The sequence below is a fragment of the Catharus ustulatus genome, chromosome 1, assembly GCF_009819885.2.
Source record: "Catharus ustulatus isolate bCatUst1 chromosome 1, bCatUst1.pri.v2, whole genome shotgun sequence".
NCBI lineage: Eukaryota > Metazoa > Chordata > Aves > Passeriformes > Turdidae > Catharus > Catharus ustulatus.
The window spans coordinates 82,469,321-82,491,070 of record NC_046221.1 but is presented as its reverse complement, the minus strand read 5'-3'; the positions used below and the strand labels follow the sequence as shown (position 1 = coordinate 82,491,070).

General features: G+C 39.4%; 1 protein-coding gene across 1 annotated transcript in view; it reads left to right on the top strand.

Moving 5' to 3' along the window:
- The window catches only part of BASP1 (brain abundant membrane attached signal protein 1), a 50,854-nt gene extending 36,577 nt beyond the window's left edge, over positions 1–14,277 (top strand). The window contains exon 2 of the mRNA XM_033067410.2: positions 12,663–14,277. Within this exon, the coding sequence (XP_032923301.1) occupies positions 12,672–13,403 (732 nt within the window). The 5' untranslated portion in view covers positions 12,663–12,671 and the 3' untranslated portion in view covers positions 13,404–14,277. The remainder of the gene's footprint in view (positions 1–12,662) is intronic.
- The last annotated feature ends 7,473 nt before the right edge of the window (positions 14,278–21,750 follow it).

Here is a 21,750-nt window from a genome sequence, read left to right as displayed (position 1 = left end):
AGCAGGGCAGAGGCATTAACTCATTTCACATTTCTTGATGTGATCTCACAGGGGAATGCAGGGGCCCTGTCCCACCAGCTGACCTGCCAGAGCAGAAAGGGAAAAATCCCCAAATTGGAGTGTTGGCCAGCCTAACCACTGCTACCTCACCAGCCAGGAGAACTGATTATAAAAAAAAGCCTCTAGAAAAGCCAGTTACTGCTGAGACTTGTAGCAGCTGTGTTCTGTTAATGGAATTAAGACAAATTTATATCCTCTTACTCCTACAACATGGGCTTCCTGGGGCACAGATGGGTTCCATGTATCTGCTAGCATGAGGGACAGTGCTGGTTTGAAATATGGGCTACTACTAAAGTATATTAGCTCTGAAACAACTAGCAGAACTTTTCTAGTGGTGCTTTACTTTTTGTTTATGGCTCTGTCTTGAAAAACAAAAACCAATTTTCCATATTTCTGAAGTCTCTGTTGCTTTGATAGACTTCTCTCATTTAAATCCTGAAATAGCTCAGTTATACTTTATGTTGATGTCTGCTTACCTTCTTTGGTTAGAATAAATAATTTCTCTCATAGCCATGGGCTGAAATCTTCTTAAACTGAAGGAATGACTGTAAGAATTCTCTATAAATAGCATGTGGGCATTGGAAAGTAAGCTTTTTCTGTTGTATGATATGAGGTGACCAAAACTGCAGATTAACCTACATACAGCCTTGATGGAAGTCTATCTAAGAGCTATATCATCAAAGACAGTTGGTATGGGTTCTGAACTGCTAAAATTGAATTGTGGCCATATTAGGTATTAACTAAATTCATTGACATAAAATGCAAGTTAGTGCTCAGGTGAGGGGTGGAAAAGGGACTGTATCCCTGCAAAATTATTTTTGCTCTCATTTAGTGAGTTTAAATTTGATAGCTCTTATGGACAGATTTCCCACTGATACTTAAATGGAAATGTAAACCAAACCATTTTACTGAGAGGAGATATATATCTGATCATCTTTCCTGGTTTCTAGTTTTCATTGCTGCTGCAATGTTTGTTCATCTTTGTGGGTAGTTGCTAGCTTGGAATGGTTCTGGCTGAGTAATTATTAAATTGGATTTCTGCCTTTCCTGGTTTGAACATAAATCTCTCAGTGCAATTCATGGACTGCACTAGCTGCTCACTTCATATCTTGCCAAATGGACTTGTTAGCCTCCGGTCTTACATAACCTTCCCTCTAGCAGAGCTGATCAGACATCCCAATATAACCCGAACCAAAACAAGCAAAAAGAAAAGAGAAAGTACAGTCAGTGAAGATTTCAGAAAGAAATTCAGGCAATCCATCTAGGCCTGGGAGTCTTGGATCCAAACTGACATCTAATGGCTTAAAACGTGACATGGTACAGCTTACTGCCTGTCATGGCTCTTACTTTGGGCCGATCAGAAACACTTTATGCTTTTAAAGTGAGTTTTTTAAAGCTGACCTTTATCCTGTTGGATCAGGAGATGAAACTCTCTAACAGATGTTGGTTTTGTTCTGCAGTTCCCACTGTCATCTTGAACCACTGGAATCAAAAAGCAAACTGTGTTTTTTTCCTCTGCTCTGGTGCACACAGAATTTGCTTTACCTTGTTACCATCATGTGGCACTGAAGGAGGGTAAAAGGCTCCACTGACAGCGCTCATTGATGCATACCTGTGGTTCTCCCTCTGTGTCAGGAAATGCAGCTCTCACTTCTCAAGTTTTCAAGAATATTGCAAGTCTTAATTAAAGATTGCCTAAGATGTCTCGGTATTTTTAACAGCCATTAGAGGAGTGCAAATGAGTAGTGGTGGAAAAGATGGAGAGGGATGAGACAGAAATAAAAATTAACTGGTTAATCCTCTTTTCTTTCAGTGATTTTTGAGAGGTTTATTTTGATAAACCTCTCCCAATGACTAAAGTGAAACTGGTAACCCAGCTTGAATGCAATGTTTTGTTTAAAAAAGGAGGGGGGGAAAGAAAAAAGTCAAAATGCAGTATTAAACATGCATTCTAAATAAGCTCAAAAAGAAAGTCTGGAATATGAGATTTTATTTTGTCTTAATGTATGCTGGTTTAAAAAAATTATCCCACATATTGTGCTAGTGTGAGAACCAGGAAGTGAGAGAGATTGAATTGAAAAACTTAATATAATAGACCAAGCTGCAGTCTGGTAGAAAATGTATATGGCACAAATGAGTGCTCAGGAACACAAATAGAGAAAGTTTTCCAAGGTGTTGAGCATTCACTCTTCCATTTTCCCTATTTCTTTTGAGCACGTCTTTACTAGAAGATATTATTACAACAGAACTGTGAGAAGCTGAGAGCTGATAAGCTGCTGACACTGATACTGTGATCACGAGGAAGAATTTTTCTTAGCAACATGAGAAATACTTGCAATTCTGCCCCAAGTCTCACAGGTTTAATTATAAGTAGTTTTGATGTTACACAAGGCATGACTTGACTTGAGTACATTGACTTCAGTACAGCATTTTTTGTTCAAAATGAAACTTTGTGCATAGGATTGAAAGCCAGGTTTTTATTCCAAGGAGAAATGCAGCAGCTCTTCAGAGACTTGGTGTAAAATACCTTGTAAGTGCTGCTGAGGTGAGTAGGCTTTGTGCTGGTTGCTTGCAGGAGGTTAAATTCCACCAGAGGCATGATGTGTAACACTATCCTAAAGACGTAAGCATGCTCAGCTTTCTAATGCCATGTCAGATATACAGGTATTTTTGGAATAATGTTTCAATTACTAATTTAACTATCATTAGCAATTGTGCACCAACTGGAGGATGAAATTGGTTTTATCCTGTGATTCTTGCATATACCTTAATTTGTGAGGAATGCTGTTGCTGTGTTCAGGGTTGTCGAGAGGGTGGGCACATTATCAATGACTGAAGTAGATGCATGCTCTTTGGGAGAAAAGAGATATCAGTGCTCTTTTAAAATCAGCCAACCTTTCCTAATGTCTAACCCAACAAAGCGGTACATACAGGAACATCAAGTGGATGTGCAATCATTTCCTTTTGAGGAAAAAGAAAGAAAAGCTATTCTTGCAGTTTAATATAGAGCTAAAACAGATAAAAGCAGACAGAGAAAATGTTAACTAGATACTAAATCTTAAATACTTAAATAGTTATGGAATAAAAGAGTCAGCAATAAATACTTCATTTAAATTGCTGTGTTTTTTGTTTTGCTGGGTGAACTAAATACTGTGTATTTTGGAAGGAAGAGCTTGCAGTGCTCTCATGAACACCATGATATGCACAGCAGCAGCAGGCGCTTCATTAATTCAGAGGCGGCTGCTCTTGGTTCCCTGTTTTCCTACTTTCAGTGGTGCAATTGTGGAGTCGTGTGCTGCAGTCAGAAATGGTGTGTTGCAGTCCATGTGCCTCATATTTAAAAATGAAAATCAAAACTGAGAACTGGATTTGGTTTATAATTGTAAATGGGGTTTCATTCCTTGTGGCGAGGTTGTAATACAAACAAAGGAAGGAAATTACATAGTCTAAGGATTGCCATGACCTAACCTAGGTCTGAGCTGTCTGTTACAAGTTCTGGTTCTAGGTATAGGATGTTTTCTTACAGCCAAGGTTTAAGAATGTTTTTTTTTCCAGCCATTGCTTTTTTCAGCTAGCAGCATCATGAGATGGAAAACAAAAATGAGGAAGAATTTAGCAATGACTTGGAGAATCCATTTTCAAAACAAAACTGGTAGTTCCTAGATTTCAAAGCTAATGTATCTATTTTTTATAGTATACTGTAATTTATATTCTAAGGACTCTTTAAAGTTTGATTTAAACTAGTTTGACCATTTAAATGGGCATTAAAGTAATAGAGGTGTTTTTGAGTGTGGAATGTTTGACAAATAAAATGAAAATATAGATTGCCATGTATAACTTTCTCGAGTGAGAATTCCCTAGTTAAATATCTTATTCAAAATATGAGTGTGACTCTCTATGACTATTTTAAGAAATGACAGGTAAGTATACTATTTATACTAACAGTAACCAAGAAGTTTTGCGATTGAAGAAAACAGGTAAATTAGGATCATATGATAATTTCTTTTTTTAATATAGAAAGCATGAGTTTCAACTCTCTTCCTGTTTCCTGGACTGTTTGTTCTTTGTTCAGGAAGAGGCTAGAAAAATATAAGCTATAGGTGTTAAGCTTGCTTCCCTTTTCCAGTGTGAAGTCTCTCCAGGAATGAGGTCTTCCCACCACTGCTTTTCAGTAGGACTGTAGTGTGGAGGAGGATAATGTTTTCATGGCTTGCTAGCATTTGACTGTTACATTTTTAATGTAGCCTTTGGAGGCACCCAAAGGAGGAGCTGTTGCCGGGTCTACAAGCCAGGCATATTTGTGGTGTTGAGATCCATGGTAGGGATTGCACTGGAGGGACAGAATTCAAATAAAATACGATTTAAAGGAAATAAAACCATTATCTAGGCTTTTATCACCTTGGGTGTTTTTCTAATTATACATGGTGGTGGTGTCTTAGGTATTTGAGGGAGGCAAAAAGTGGCTGGCCATAATTGGAAAAATATGTGTGGAATCTCACCTCTCCCTCAGTATTGCATGTGCTGGGACCTAAACTGCTTCAAAGATGTGGGTGATAACCACCTCTGAAATTTGCATCATTTCCTACTTAGGAACTTGGTTCCAGGATATAGATTAGAAAACTGACTAGTACAAAATATTTATTAAACTGGCTGTTGAGGACACATGCACAAACCCCAAAATGATGTGGCAATTTAGAAAGAACAAGGAGACAGCATATGCTTATAAGTCTGGGTGTAGTCTTTCAGGTTATTTGTATCCTGCAAGCTGTTTCTACAAGAGGTGTTCTTGTAAGGTTAATTTCAGTCTCTGCAAAGCAGGTGTTTACAGCAGAGTTTCCTCTTCCAACCATGTGCCTAACAATAGTGTGATTAACATCTCACTCTGGGGCAGGCTGACTTTTGGCTGCATGTGTGTGCCTGCACGAGCATGTCTGCAAGCTGCTTTTATTATTCAACAAAAAGAACATATGCAGTTAATCTGAGTATAGGAGAAATGCTTTGAATGAGTCTTGAATCTCTAAGAAGACTGGTAGACAGAATGAGCAGATGAGGCAAATAAATAGAAATTGATGGCAGCATTTTTAATTTAAGCAAATCAGAGCATCAGATGAACTGAATGCAAAGCTGAGCAATACATCCACTGCACTGCAAAAGTAATGTATTTTATGCTGCTTCTCTTTTGCTCACGTTTTAATATGACTTGGTTTTGTTATACACAATGCAAAATAGCCTTGGATTTGCTGCCAAGGATGAAACTGAACGTGCTGGAAGTTGTATTTGCACTGCTGGGCAAAGCAGTACTGTCGTGGATCAGTGAAAAAAAACCCATACGTGGTAAAATATTGCAATTCTGCTTTGAAACCAACAATAGGAAAGTAATGAAGAAAATTAACACAAAAATGTGTCAGATGTAGACAACTGTCTAAGGAGAATAGGGGTGCTGTTATCTCTATCCCTATTAAGTGGTCTAATGAAAGACTTTATCTCTGCCTACAAGGCACAGCCTTGCTGGGGATGAGTAGGGAATTTATGCACAGCAGAGCATTTCTTCATGCTGCTCATTGACTCAGGAAGGCAGGAATGGCCCATGTTTTCAGCTTATGTTTTCTGCAAGATGGGTCTGTGGCTGGAGAAGCTTCTTGTGGGCTGTGGAAATGAATATTTGGGAAGCTGCTCCTACAGTGTGACTGCACCATGTAGGTCAGTGCTTCACTCAAGTGTCTCTCACATGGAATGACACACACACACACATACACACACACAGACAGCATAAGGCAGTGCTGTCACGCACGTGCTCCCACAGACCCTCCTAAAGCAAAGGGAGTGCTGGTGTCTCACCATGTCAGGCTGAGTCGTGGATCTTCAGTCACTGCTGTGCATCCAGGTTCTTCATCTGTAGGGCCCTCCAAGTCAGGAGGGTCCAAGTTAACTCACAAAATCTTCATCACTCTTTGATCACATAATGGACAAATTTTACTTTTATTCAAGAATTCTGCCTAGCTAGCTGCCATTTTTACACACAGGGTGCAATGATGGATTACAATGTGAAGTACTTGTGATTTCAGATTGATGCTATATGAATTGATAATTCTGGCAAAACCTTTACCTGTTATGAAACTGCTGACCATCACCCTTCATCTGTTCTTGGAAAATTTAGTTCCTATCTGATAAATTAATACACACCTCTGACCACAATCACATAAATCTTAGCAGTATCTCAGGTAAATTTTTAAAATTTACTCTCAAAAAGATTGTCATGTGATTGTTAACTTTTCTGATAACTTACTGTATTAATAGCAGTTATTCTTCTCAAATGAAACAGTTTTTCATGTACGAGTTCTTAAATAGATAGAGATAATTTTATATCAGCCTGCAGTGTGCTTAAATTATAACTCTCATAATTGAAGTCTAATATTGACAATAATAATTTAGATATATTAATAACAAATGGCTCATATTAAAAATCATGATTCCCATTTTTATGTGGTGCACATGTACCTGAGAAATTTAAAGTAATGAAAAAACTGCAAATTGAGGTACCTTTTTTTTTTTTTTTTAAGACATTTGCATTACATGTATTCCACTGCTCACCACAGAAAACTAGAACTGAAATTTGGCTGAGAACTAAGCACTTAAACTTGGCAGTATTATTTCCTTGAATTCCTTTATTGTCTGTGTTTTAAAAGAAAATAGGTAGGTCCCAAAATTGGAATTGTCTTATTTTAAGATTAGGGAAGATTAAGATTTTAAGATTTTTGTGTTTTGTGTTTTAAACATTCACTATTCTTTTAGTCTATACCTTTTTTCTAAATCTTGATATTCACAAGGCTTTGGAAGAAAGAAAGGAGATGCAGTAGTTACAGACTGTGCACATGTTTAGGGAGGGACTAAAATTTTCTATAGTCCATGAAGAAAACAGTGCATGTGCCAAGCTGAGATGTTTCCAGTTTGTTATTGTGTGTCACAGCACGAAACACACAAAACTCTGTGGTGCTAAGGAGCAACCAGGTCATATTTCCTTGTGTGCACCTCACATCCAAGCACCTTGATGCTTGGGGGTCTGTGCAGGTGTGCAGGTGACACTCACAGCCCCACAGGTGCACATTTCCACGATGTGCTCAGCCTCCCCTGGCACAGCTTTGTGCCAGCTCAGCATCTCCTCAGAAGGGAGAAGTGGCCAAGGGTGTATTTCCTTCTGCCTCCCTCAAATCAGCCTGCCTGACTGTTGAAGAGCTGGTTCCCACCACTGCTCTGAAGCATAAGTAACATAGAACAAGAGGATAGGGTAGGGAATGGAAAAAAAAAAGAAACAGAAACAGAAAAGAAAAAAGAAAAGAAAAGAAAAGAAAAGAAAAGAAAAGAAAAGAAAAGAAAAGAAAAGAAAAGAAAAAGTTGGGCCACTGATTTTAAGGTTTGAAGAGACCTGAATCTGAATGAGACCTAGTATTTCTGTTCTGTTAAGTCCAAGAAAAATCAGACAAGAAGGAAGATGAGTGAAGATAATGGAGAAATACCAGAAAAAAATGGCTTTGTTGCTAAAAGGCAAGACTGGCAAGTCTAATTCTATCTAGGGGTATGCTAACAGACATTTTCTAACATTAACCTGGAAAACTGATTGACCTGACGAGGATAGGAATGTCTCTGAGAGTGTGTGTGCGTGTGTGTGTGTGTGTGTGTGTGTTTGTGTGTATAATGGCGAACATGAAATTCTATGGAGTATTTTGAGAAGTAGTAAGCTTTAGAGGTTTTTCTTTCATAAAAATTTCATAAACTCTTTCAAAAACAGCATTTGCATACCCCTTGTTTCTTTCAGTTCTCATATGTGTCCCTTAATTAAAACTTTTTGCCCTTTTAAAAATTTTTTTTTAATGAAGGCATAGTGTGTACTCTGAGGTACAGAGATACAATGGTTTCTTCAAGATCTTTCTACTTCTTTTCAGCACCTGGGGGGTGGAGTAGTTTCTGGGATTTCATTTAGTTTGGAGTGTTGAAACTCTGCCTTGTGAGGGATGTGGATTTTACAGCACTTGTCTGCAGGCAGTGTGAGCTAACCCATGCCTGGGAACAGGCTTGTGCAAGGGCTACTTTGGCCTGACCCACCGCACGTGCCTGCCCTGCGCTGGAGGCAGTGGAATTTCAGAAGGTACCTATTGTGCTCCTGAACTGGTTTTTCTGGTGATGGACTGAGCTCCCCACGCTTTGCATGCAGTCCAACAGGAGCTCTGGAAGTTTAGCTTTGGCAGTCAGACAGAGGTAACATCAGGTGCAATCTGTGTGTTTGCCCTTTCCTGTTGCCCTGCCCACAGTACTGTGAGGGAGGGTGATAGCAAGCCCATTCTTGTAATACTGACTCCTTAATGGCTTGTGAAAGCCTGGGCTAGAAGAAATGTTCAGAAATTTAGAAGTTTATAAGCACACAAAACTAATTGGGCAGAGAAACCTTTACTGACAAAAGACATAAAGTCTTATTCTACGGACTTTTTCAATATAGAAGTACAATTTGAAGTATAAAACTTCCAAATAATGATTCTTTTTACAAACTGTACAAATGTGTGCTGTCCATGTTCCAGGGACTCATGTCTGTGAGTCTTCAGATGGAAAATTTGAAATGTTCCATGAGTTCTTCTTCCTTTTGCATTGTAGTCTTATGGATATTGAATTTTTTGAGTACTGATTATCAAAAATATGTGAATTTCAAAGTGCTTAACCATTCTCAAAGTGACCTGTATGCCTTATATTTTTTAATCTAAATAATCCACTGCAGTGATTATTTCCACTATACAATAAGAAAGATAATTATGCAAGCTCTCTGGTTCTGTTCCTGCTTCCTGCAGGAGAATGATAACTTCAGGTTGTGCAAAATTTTTAGCAGCTTCTAGTAATGGAAGAAATCCTTGCTCCTTTTGCAAGGAGTATCTCTTCTGCAGTCAGGCCAAGTGATCTCTGGATTGGTTTATTTTTCATAAAAAGAGCAATGCAAAGAATACTGAGCAGCCTGGGAAGCAGACAATGTCTATTGTAGCTTCCAAGTGTTATATTTTACCTCACTCTTCTGAAGTACTGCTCTGCAGAGCTGTTCACCAAAGTTCCCTGAAAATTACTGGTATATTGCAAATTCTTCTATAAAATTGGCTTCTGGACTCTCTCTCTCTAGACTCTTTTCTTTACAGCAGTAAGGAGGCACAGCCATCAAATGCTGTGCCATTTTATAGGAATGGTGCTCAGCACCAAAATTTTCGAAGATCTTCATTTGGGATGTACTTGCTATGAAGAGCATTATGTTCAGCTGGCAGCTGCTCAAGCTAGCTCAAAAGCTGTGCCTGTCAGTGGAAGCGCAAATAACTGAAGACGTACTGGGGTTCAACCTGTACATGGTGGTCAATAGTTGTAGGCAAACTTTGGTCCTGGACCTGTCATTCACAAGGTGAATGCAATGACTATGGGGTTAGGGAGGGGCAGGGGTAGTGGAGGCTAAGCAGTGAACTCAGGACCCCAGTCTCACTGGGACAGAGGGTGCATCCCCTTTATTTTTTCTCATAATTTAGTCCGTTTGTGGGGGGTGGGAAAGATGTCTGTACTCTTCCAAGTGTTAACATGTAGGTAGTAACAAAGAACGAATTCAACATTGAATTCACATCTCAATGACGTTTAGCACTTTTCTTCACTTGGGAGACATTTCACTGACATTCACTTTGGTTTAATACCAGGCAGGATTATCCCCACAACAATATCCAGCACAATCACAGAGAAGCTTTGCTGTAGTGGTCCGCATGCTGGTCTTTTTGCAGGTACAGCTGGTTGTAATTTTAAAGTACTTTTTAAGGCCTGCTTTGTGTCTGCCACACCTTTGGACCCTGCACTGGATGGTTCAGAGCTGTGCCTCAGGCGGGGACAGGGACGAGACCAGCATCTGTTTGAAGGAGTGGAGCATGTGGGGCTGTTTCTGAAAAAGGTTACAGGGAAGCCCAGATGTGTTATCAGAAGTCTGGGGACAGGGGGAATGTTTGTATATCAGATCTAGGGAAAAAGGGACATTGTAGCATTGCTACCTGGGTGATGACCCCAATGATTGCTCTGCTTTTGCATCATAGCCTGGCACAGCTGTTATCACGATGATCTAGGCAGTTTTCTAACTGGGAGATAGGAGATTCAGTGTCCCAAAGAGTGAATTTATTCTGTTATAAAGTAGTTGAAACAATGCTAGAAGATGGCAGTCCATTTGCAAGTGTAAATATTTGTTAACAGACCAAAATGGTAGTCTCTGAACCTCTTCTCCATCTTCTGCTCCAGCATCTTGAGCCAGCTGGCTGTGATGCCAGCTGAGACACAGAGATTTCACCGTGTATCTCCAAGCAAAGAGTGCGTGTTTCTTTTATTAGTTTGGGAGCACATTTCTCGTGTGCGTGCTTCTCTACTTTTTAAAGGTCCTTTGGTATAGACATTCTGTATCCAACTGTAACTGAGGTCAAAAGACAGTTTTGGAAGGAAATATAAATTGTGGTGTGTTACTACTATCCATTAAATAGCAAAATCTTGAAAAATACAGAAGACACAACAAATGAAATTTGTTTCACTGTAGTTGGGCTTTGCTGGAAAACAAATAAATACTTAATTAGGGATTACAAATTGGAATACACGCATGGCTTCAAAATAAATCTCCAATCTGTCTGACTTGCAAAAGCCCTTTCAAAGTATTTGGTTGTAACTGCACATAAACAATAATCAGGGCAATATTTATGGAGTAATCAAGAAGGCTATACATTTGTCAGACAACAAGCTAATGTCCATAGCCTGCCCTAAATACCTAAAAACCTGATAACTCTGTCATGAAGGTAGAGATTAGATTGCTCAGCTGTGACTCTGTGGAAGTTAATCCTTTTATTGCTGTTCCTGTAAAATTTCAGACAATAAAGCAGTGTTTCAGTAACATCACATTACCATTTTGCAGGGCTGTGTGATAACGTTTCAACAGTAATTGCAAATTGTTACTCTTTTTGAAAGCTGAAATCAGAAAGATCTCTGCTGACCGTAATATCTCAGTTTTGCCCAAGACATGGATATTTGGCTGCTGGGCTCTGCCTGGGGCTTGTATCTGTGGTAGCAGATAATCCACTAAGAGGCAGCTAGTTCTTAGTTGTATGTAATATTACTTTATATTCAGCCTGCTATGAGCAATCTTATGAATTTTTACTGATTTGTATTCACAGTTTTAGCAAGTGTGTGAAAAAATATACAGCCTATATCTACCTTTGCAAAACAGAAAATTAGAATGATTCATCTACCTTGGGGAAGTTCTTACATTAAACATTTGTTTGACAGTTCTTTGAAAATAGTGACCTTCTCCTATTTTCAAATAGTAGGAAACACAGAAATATTTTTTCTTAACGTTTATTAATCATTAATTAAATATTTCCTTTAATACTAGAATTGTAATATTTTCTCCATTCATAGAGATTTTTGTTTTCATTAATGACCCAATGTATCTGTCTCCTTCTGTTCTCATAGATAAAATTTGCTTTGAAGTACTGTGAAAGCTTTTGTATATTTTTATTTAAGACTCCCACATAAAGGCTATATAGATACTGATATGGTTATGCACACGGTCAGCTTCTTTTAAATAACTGAGCAGTGTTCCTGATTGCTTGTCATGCTTGAAAACTAGGAGCAGGGGATACAAACATGCCCCTCTCCTCTCCCATTTTCTATTGCATCATGTCATGTGCCACATGGAAGCTTGTGGTTGGAAGTACCTGTATCTGTTTCTTTTGTCTTATGGAGTGGTCACAGTCTTGCTGTGCTTCAGTCTCTATGTCTCCCATCCTCCTGAGGAATGCAGGGCCTTGGGCGGGCGATCCCTGTGGAAGGTGCAAAGCTGGGTGGGACTCTGTGTGTGGGATCTGTTCCTGCTTCTGGGACAGCCAGATGTGGGTGCCCATATCTGCCTCTGGGTGAGGGAAGCACATGATCCTGGCTCCTGGTACCACCAACCCTCTACAAAGGCTGTATACACAAGGAAAACTGGCCATGAGGGTAACAGGCTGTGAGGTGTAGATGGAGTTTTCTACGTTAGCCTTCTCACTGGCTCCAGGCCTCCTTTGATTTCTACAAACCTTAATAAAAAGGTGGTTCAGAGCCTTTGCTAAAGTGATGGTGGACTTTGCGTTAGCCAGGGGTGGATGACGCATGATTGACAGTTAAATTCTGTTCATTCCCAACCTGAATATGTCTTTTTATCTACTTCCACCCTTTCTCAGGCCACTTAGAGATTGTTGTTTTGTGTTAGTCCTCCATCATCTCACTACTACTTGCTACTCTGTCCCCTTCCTGAACTGTAACCGGGTTTGGAGGTGTTTGGAGGGCTGTTTGTAAGGGGATGTGACAGAAGAGTGTTTGCTGACTGAAATTCTGCAGGGCTCAGCAGGACGTAAGCTCAGTGGCAGTGGTGCTCTGCAGCATTGGTACATTCAGCTGACAGCATCTTACCAAACTTCATGTGGTCTCCTTTTCAGCAGCCTAATCAATTTTTCCTTTGCACTTCGATGATTCTCTTAGTGATGAATACTGGGCTCTGAGTAATGAACCCTTTCTCTTTTCTGTTACAGAACTCCAACATGGGAGGCAAACTGAGCAAGAAGAAGAAGGGATACAGTGTCAATGATGAAAAAGCTAAAGACAAAGACAAGAAGGCTGAAGGAGCAGCAACTGAGGAAGAGGAAACTCCAAAGGAGGCTGAGGATGCCCAGAAAACCACAGAGACCACAGAAGTGAAGGAGAACAACAAGGAGGAGAAGGGAGAAAAGGATACTCAGGTCACTGCCAATAAGACAGAAGAAAAAGAAGGGGAGAAGGAGAAAACAGTGACCCAGGAAGAAACCCAGAAAACAGAACCTGAGAAGTCGGAGGCTGTTGTCGATGCAAAAGTAGAGCCACAGAAGAACACTGAACAAGCATCCAAGCAAGAGGAGCAGACTGCTGCCTCTGCTCCTGCTGCCAGTAGCGAAGCATCCAAACCCTCTGAGCCTAGCAGTGATGCAAAAGCTTCCCAGCCTTCAGAAGCCACAGCTCCCAGTAAAGCAGATGACAAGAGCAAGGAGGAAGGGGAAGCCAAAAAGACTGAGGCTCCCGCAACGCCTGCAGCCCAAGAAACTAAAAGTGAAGTGGCCCCAGCTTCAGACTCAAAACCTAGCAGCAACGAGGCTGCTCCTTCTTCCAAGGAGCCCGCAGCAACAGCAGCACCTAGTTCGACTGCTAAGGCCTCGGACCCTGCAGCCCCTCCAGAGGAAGCGAAACCTTCTGAAGTTCCAGCGACTAATTCGGATCAAACCATAGCAGTGCAAGATTAAATTGGACAGCCTGTTGAAACAACCACTTAAAACAACCTGTGTCTTTTTTTTATTTTTTCAGCTATACTAACTCGTTTCAGATCTGAAATAGCAAATATGTATTGCCCAGAAAAGAAGGAGAAAAAAAAAAGAGAAAAAATGAAAAGGATGTCCCATCAAGCTGGGAGGGAGGGAGGGGGGAGAATCCAAATAGTATTTTTGTGGGGAAATATCTAATATACTTTCTGCCAACTTGACACAAGTCCTGGATTAAAATAAATAAATAAATAAATGGATGTCTGAAAGTACAGCACATCTTTTGTATCTGAACTGCTGTAAATGCACTCCACTAGTGTATCAAAACCTTCTTTTTGTTCTGTAATGGGGTTTGGGAGTGATGCATTAGATTCTGCCCACAAGGTTTGTGCCAAGGCAATCAGATCTTTATGAAAGCAGTATTTTCTGTGTTTTTTTTTTTTATTTACAGCCTTTCTTATTTTGATATTTTTTTTATGCAGTGGATGAATGCCAACTTTCAGACAAAACCCACTTAGCTGTCCACATATTTCTCAATGCCAATCCTCCAATTCTTCCTCTCCAAATATTTTTTGGGAGTAAAAAGCATTCTCATCCTACTTAGCCTACCTAGATTTCTCATGACGAGTTAATGCATGTCCGTGGTTGGGTGCACCTGTAGTTCTGTTTATTGGTCAGTGGAAATGAAAAAGTCTGCGTTCATTGCAGTTCCAGTTTCTCTTCCATTCTGTGTCACAGACACCAACACACACTCATTGGAAAACAAATGAAAAAACAAAATGTACAATGGATGCATTGAAATTATATGTAATTGTATAAATGGTGCAACAGTAATAAAAGTTAAATAATTTAAAAAATATATAAGTGTAAAGACTGATTAAATCTTCACTTTCATCCCTTGAGAACTAGGCAAAGGAGGGTCTTACACTTAGAGAAGAAGTATTACTTCTGAGGTTGTTTATTTTCCTATAAATAGTTACTCTCCAGCAACCAAAAGTGTTTTTAGGTGAGGTTGGAAGAACTGACCAAGGAACAGTGCATCTCATATGCTTTATCCTAGTCAAAGTAGAAATGGCTTTTGCCTGCCCCAACATGTGAAAAAAAAATGTTCTGTCGCTATTTTGAAGAGCTATAGGCATGATGACTGAGTTTTAATTTGGACTAAGACAGTGGATTTGATAAACTGATCTCTTAAAGTAAGGTAATTAAATTTAATCCTAGTCCTACTAAAGTATTTCTAGTGCTGATACACTGTTCTTTTCCCCATTGCTATTGTGTAGGAGATAAACCATCGGTGCCACAAAAGGCCAATCCCGTGTATTTCAAATATGGATGAGCTTGTGTAGCTGAGTAGAGTTTAGCCCAGCATAAACATTTTTCACTACTTTTGCCTATTTGCTTTATTTGTATTCAACAGAACGGCTGAGAAATTGCACTTTCTTCTGGGTGGTGTCGTTGGTGGATACTGACAACGTTTTCAGGGCTGAGCCCAGGATTCGCAAAACCAGTTAAAGCAGCATATTTGGCCTGCCTGTTAGTAAACTTCTAGGCAGAGCAGAAGTTCTAAAAGAAGTGGGCAGTGATAAATAGAAACACAGCTGGTACACATACCAAAGGGATGAGCAAGCTTGTATTTAGTAAATAAGGAAAATGGTGTTTTAAAATGGTATAAATGATTTCAAATACTTACACCATGCAGTGAGGATGATTCACTCTACACACTTGCATAATACTAATCCTAATTTTTTTTCAGAAATACAAACTTCCTATACCATGCTGGCAGTACTGTTATGCGCCTGTGCACTTGGGAGAAGCTTACTGGAACAGGCAGGAATAGTTCAGTTGGGTTTAGATCAGGTCATTCACCTCCATGAGTCTTGCACCACGATGAAGATTTTGCATCCTTAATGTGATGCTGAATGCAGTCTTACTTTAATTCTATGAGGTAATTAAAAATCCCCGTATTCCACAGCTGTATCCAAACCCAGAAGCCTCTTCAGCTGTGCACAGCGAAGTCTTAACACGCATGCTGAGATTCTCACAACCTGCTTGATGATGGCAGTTTTGTCCCAACAGTGTCAATACTGCAAAGAAATGTTGTGCCCCACACGGCTGGAAATCAATAGCATATGGTCAAAGAAATATGCACTTGTGTTTGGAAAACTAGGAGTCAGCACAGCCAAAGATCAGTGCACTTGAAAGTCTTCAGTAGTCTCAAAAATATTAAAGGAAATTTCCATATTATGTCTTAAATACTTTTATCAATAGACAGGCCTGAAAAATTGGTTTTTCTTCACAGTTGCTAAATTTCTTAGTCTGTAACTGATGGTTAAAAGGCATTCTGGCCAAGGCCACTGCTCCAATATGCTGCTATTCTATACCTACATACACAAGGAAAGAAAGAATATCTGTTTAAAGAGCTCTTTTTACTAAACATATATGGTTAATAGAAATGTGATGCATGTTGCTTGCCTGAAGAGCCATGTGAAGAGGTGAGAGCCTAGAGGCTTGCTTTTCTTCAGCCCAGTGTCTCATCTCCCAGATACTCTTTTTTTCTGCATTATGATCACTCTTTAATGACAGTAAAAGCATGCTGAGGGTACAGAGCTAACAGGCATGTTAATGCTCTGAGCGTAAGCACATTGCAGATAACCTCAAAGGACCCAACCCTTTTGTGAAAGTGTGCCAAAGGAATAGAGAAATTCAGCCCTTGGAAAGAACCTTTGCTATTGTTTAGAGCCCCCACAGAGACATGTTTGCAAGGTCTCCCTTGTTTTGCCCTGGAAACTGTCAAGAATCTGTTGCTTTCCCTTCAACAATAGGAAGGTCAGTGACATTGACTTTGCTCATACTTTTCTTGCACTTGCACAGCAAAGAGAAGCTCAGATGCCTTTAAATTTACAGCAATCTTCCCTTCCCTTCCCTTCCCTTCCCTTCCCTTCCCTTCCCTTCCCTTCCCTTCCCTTCCCTTCCCTTCCCTTCCCTTCCCTTCCCTTCCCTTCCCTTCCCTTCCCTTCCCTTCCCTTCCCTTCCCTTCCCTTCCCTTCCCTTCCCTTCCCTTCCCTTCCCTTCCCTTCCCTTCCCTTCCCTTCCCTTCCCTTCCCTTCCCTTCCCTTCCCTTCCCTTCCCTTCCCTTCCCTTCCTTCCCTTCCCTTCCCTTCCCTTCCCTTCCCTTCCCTTCCCTTCCCTTCCCTTCCCTTCCCATTTTCTGTGGTTGAAATGTTCCTGCTACTATTTTTATAGTGAATTTTGGGGATGGAAAAAAATCCTAAAGTTATTTTAAATTATTCATAATGAAGTGGCCTGCTAGAAGCAATGCCTACCACTTGCCCTGCAGTTGGTTCCATACACTTATCTACAGTGTCTGTACAGGATAAAACACCTCCTTGAAGAAAATACAACAAAATGTTACAGGCTGTGTTGGTGTCCTGTGTGATAGCATTTCCAGGCACATGTCTGCGTGGCTACCAGTACCTAAACTGTCAGTGGCTTCTGAATTTCTGCTGGTGCTTCCTTTTCCCCAGCATTGAACTAGGAGATCTGTCTGGTCTCTGTGTCACCTAATCATTGCCTTTTCCTGATCACCATGAACTCCAGCTTCATGTAAGTATACTGAATCAGTGGGTGCATCAGGTCCTCAGTCTTCCTTCAGGAGCTTCTTATCATTATGTCACATTTCTGTGAATTTATCCTTATTTAAAAAGTAGGGGAGTGTCTCAAAGAGATGTCTCAGATTTGTTGCCATTGCTGCAAGAAAGCATTTTCTAACAATAAATTTTTAATACATATTCTGCTACACTTTCATTGCTGTCTTGTTGCACGTAATTCATACAATTTAAGGTTCTTTTTCAAGATTTTTGAGATACTAATCATGGTTTGCTGGTTTTTTTCAGTAATACATATTTTCTTTCTGCATTAAACTCTTGACATTTATCTTGACTGCTATTTGGTTGAGTTTCTGTCTTTCATTTCATTATTTATATACATAAAGTTTTACATCCTGTTTTATATTTAACCTCCCCACTATATTTCATGCAACATGAATGGATATCAGCTGTTAAGCAGTCAGATTTAAAAACCATGGCACTCCAGCCATGGGAAAAACACAGCCAGCAAAAGGAAGGGCAATGTACCTCTGGTTTCCTTCACTGCTATGAAAAAGTGCCTACTCCAGGACTGGCAGAGCTTGACTTGCTGCATTTGTCATGGTGGGGTCAAGATCTGGCTATAGAGTAAGGTAAGCAGAAGGAAGTTATTTTTTGTTTGTTTTTGTTGTTTGTTGGGGAAGAGAGGACAGGAGGGGATGTTTTGAAACATGACCACAGCAGTTGGGACACAGAAAACATGACACAATCTTTTTGTTTCCCATTGTATGTTAGCTGACCACCACAGGGCTACCAAGTCTTTTCAACTCGTCAGGATTCTTGTCTCTCTTAGCATATTTGCTTGTCTAGGCAATAAATAATAATTCCAGCTCTTACTCTCATGGCTGTTTAAATGTAGTGTCTCTATCTTTAACTTGTCTTCCTTCCACAATTTAGGTCTGACATCTCTTTGAGCCTCGTAATTGCATCAGGAGGTGAACTGAATTTCTTGATGTCTCGGCTTGATCAAGATGATTTTTCTGAGACTGTTCAGTCAAGTGACATGCAGACTTGATGGGGTTACAAGTTTGTTTCATTTACTAAGCAAAAATTTAAAGGCTTTGCAGGATATTCCTGCTGAGGTTAGAGAGAAATCTTCCTGCAAGTCCTATCAGTCTGTTTTTTGTAATGTCATCAGGTTGCTGCAGAATGCATAGCTTGCTAAACATCGCTGCTGGTTCAGCTGGCCAGTAATTTTAGATTAACTCTTCGTAAAGTTTGACATTTGGTCCCTCTTGAGAATCAAACAAATTGTACTGGGCTCAATTCAAGGACAGAAATAGAACTATTCACATTAGGAGATAGAAAAGTAATAGAATAATTTTTTTAAACTTTATTCAGTTCCATCCTGTTCAGAAACAAGGTTCGTCCCTAGCTGGCCTTTTCACTCTGGGAACTGGGCAAATCTCACAAAAGCAAGACTGTAAGTTTCCTAGCCACAAAATAATCTTTAAAGCTTTAAAATTAGTACATTAAGTCTTATACTTGAATAGAAGATGTTTTAATCACTGGCTGCACACACCCCTGAGAAGCAGGGCTGCTAGAGAAACCCAGTGTGGCAGGAGGACAGCTGCTGGTCTTTTGTTCTGTCTATTCCAGTGGCTTTCATTTTTATTGACTTTTTACCAGTGATAGGTTTATTATTCCTTAATGAGAATAGTGTGCAGTAATTACAGACACCATTGATTCTCCACAAATCACATTTTTTCCAGATTTGAATTTTTTTTATAGGGTTCTGGCATTACTTGCAGGATTCTGGACTGAGGTGGCAGTCCAGAAAGACTTCTATGTTTACCAAGTAGAATATTAATTGATCTAGTGGAAAGGAGAAGCTGAAAAAATAATTATGTTATTGGAAATTGGTGCATGCTTGAAAGAGCAACAGCCCAGGATTCTGCAATGGCTCACATTGTAAGTTAAAAGACCCTACAGAGATTTCAAAAGATATCACATGTCAGTATGCTGAATACATTGTTGGTTTAAGCTCTGCTGCTATCTCCAATTATCTGAACTTTGTCAACTGCACTTCATTTAAAAAAAAAAATTAAATAAAAGACAGCATTCCTAAGATAGTATTTTTTTTCAAAAGGTGAACAACAGTAACTCATAATGACTTCATTGCAAAAGAAAATTTCAATCCCATTAAAACTTGAGTAACATTTTCCAGTAAAAGAAGCTCTAAAACTGCCTAGAGATATTTTCCACCATTTTATCCAGAATAAATTTTGAATAGTTTTCTGATAGTCAGTTTTTCAAGGACATGTTCATAAAATCATACTTTTATAATATAACTGGTGATAGAGGGTAAATGGACTATCCAATGGTGTCTGGCCAAGCATTGCAGGCTAAGTAAAGAAAACCTGGAACACAGGAGAGCGGAACATCAGGTGACAAAATTATTGATTTAGGTCCACTGAACTGCATGAAAATAATTTTATTTCAGTTATTCCATAAAGACTAAAAAAAAAGCATTAGCAATAAAATGTCACATTATATTATGTAGCACTGAATGGTCAGATAAGAGTGAATTAAACTGTTAACCTTAGTGACAAGCTAATAATAGATTTGGATTTGAATTGAAGCAGTGTATGAATATTAATTTGAAAAGGAATACATGTTATGAAAGGGCACATTTAAAGGATTTATTTAAGACTTTAGGTAGTCAGGTTTTATGAACAATTTAGAGTGTTTCTGGTACTCATAGGGGCCAACATAAGGATTAAAGTATTTCTACATATGCACGAGAAAATTAAATGAAGATAAAAATTAATGCTAGTGGGAGAAGTGGTTTATACTTCCTGGTAAATGTTAAATTTAAACTGGTGTGTCATGCTGCACGTATCTTGGGCCTGAATTTTGCCTTTCACTGTATTTTGGTGTTCTATCTTTGCTGCATCACACACATGTTGGACCAGACTTTTCACTGCATTGCCACTTTTTCTAGCTATACTTGACTCAATTTTGTATCAATTTTTCTTGCTTGATCTGCCAGGACCAACTTGCCTACATTAGTGTAGATCTAAACAACTGATAACCCAAACTATCAGATGGACCTTTAACATTCAGATTAGCTCTGCAGTACTGGGCTCCATCTGTGCATGCTACCTCTGGCTTTGATGTGTAAGTAACAATGACAGAGACTGGAAAAAGATTTCAGAGGCTTTTAATGTGTGCTCTTTCCCTCACTTCCAAGTGTCCCAAAAATAAATGTGGCTGATATATTCTAGCATGCTGAACTAGAGGGTGTTTCTCGCGACTGGAAGTTTGAAAATTTGGAAAAAATCTGCTCAGTTCCTTGATCAGGATGAGCAGAGAATGGAAGAGTTTGAAAGGCTGAGAGCTGATATAAACATTAAAGTGATAGTTAACTTCATGGTAGACTTAAGTTGACAAAGACACGGGTTGTGTCCTGAGAAGAGCAGCACCTTAGGACTGGAGACTCAGAAAGTGTTGTAGAGGAGGAAGCTGAGCATAAAAAAGTAGCTACCTCAAGAACAAATATCACTTTTAAGCAAAAGCAAAAACTTGTAATGATTGGAGGATCATCTAGTTTGGCAGAAGGCATTTCAACTGTTGCACTAATTTTTAGAGAATAGATCAGATCTGAAATGTCTTTAATGATATTTTTTGTGTGATGTTTATATTATTCCTGAGACTGATTTTAGATGACAAATGCAATGAAATATATTTTGGTGTACTCCACAACATTTTTCAACATCATAAGCAAAACCTTTCTACAGCAAGATATAGAAGTGTAAAAAGAAATGTACTGTGATGTCAGTGAAGTTCAAGTTCCTCTCTAGCACCCTGAATACTTGCAGTTTCTCCAATGAGGATGAGAGGATGGGCTGGAAGCTGTGGCAAAAATTCTACACAGTGATCTGAGCTAATATTCAGTGAATTTCCTGTACAATGAGATACAATGGTACAATGAGATACTGTCAGATCCGATGGTACTATTAATCAGATCCCATTGCAGTCAATTCTAGTCATAATGCTGCACCACAGATATGGATTTTTGAAGGCAGCAACTTTTATGTGAATGGCTGTTTCCATTGATTTTATACCTTGTTTTAAAATCTCAGAATTAGTTTGATGACATTGAAAGTAAGAATCACTCTATTTGTGGCAAGTCAGTGACAGGGTATGTGTAGATAGAGAAGCTGACTGAAAAGACATTACAAGGTCAGACAATAATTTGGGAAGGAGTCAGTCACCAGGGGATGTCAGCAGAAGTTTGCAATCAGTGTGAAAGGCAAGGATAATGATTTTCAGAGCAACTCTTTAAATGAATGTGGAGGCAATACACGAGCTGGCAGTCTGGTCTAGATAGCATGGGTTGCAGATTAGCCACAGTATGTAAAAAGAAAACAGAGGGATTTTCCTGCATGAGAAGGCACAGAGAAAGTCACACACTTAATTTTTCCCTTCACTCCAGCTCTCCAATGCTGATATTTACTTCCTCTTTCAGGCTAACCTTTGCATCAAGAATCTCTTTCTTTTCCTCAGTACATGCTTTAATTAATAAGCCAGATTTTCCTAAGGTGGCCAAGGCTCCCCTTTAAAAGGAGCGTGATAGATATCACATGCCTTCCAGAGAGCTCCTGTGCTTCTGAAAAGGTTTCATGTACACCTTGCCCTTTGAACCATGTACAAAACCAAAATGTACCAGCTCACCTGGTACCTGA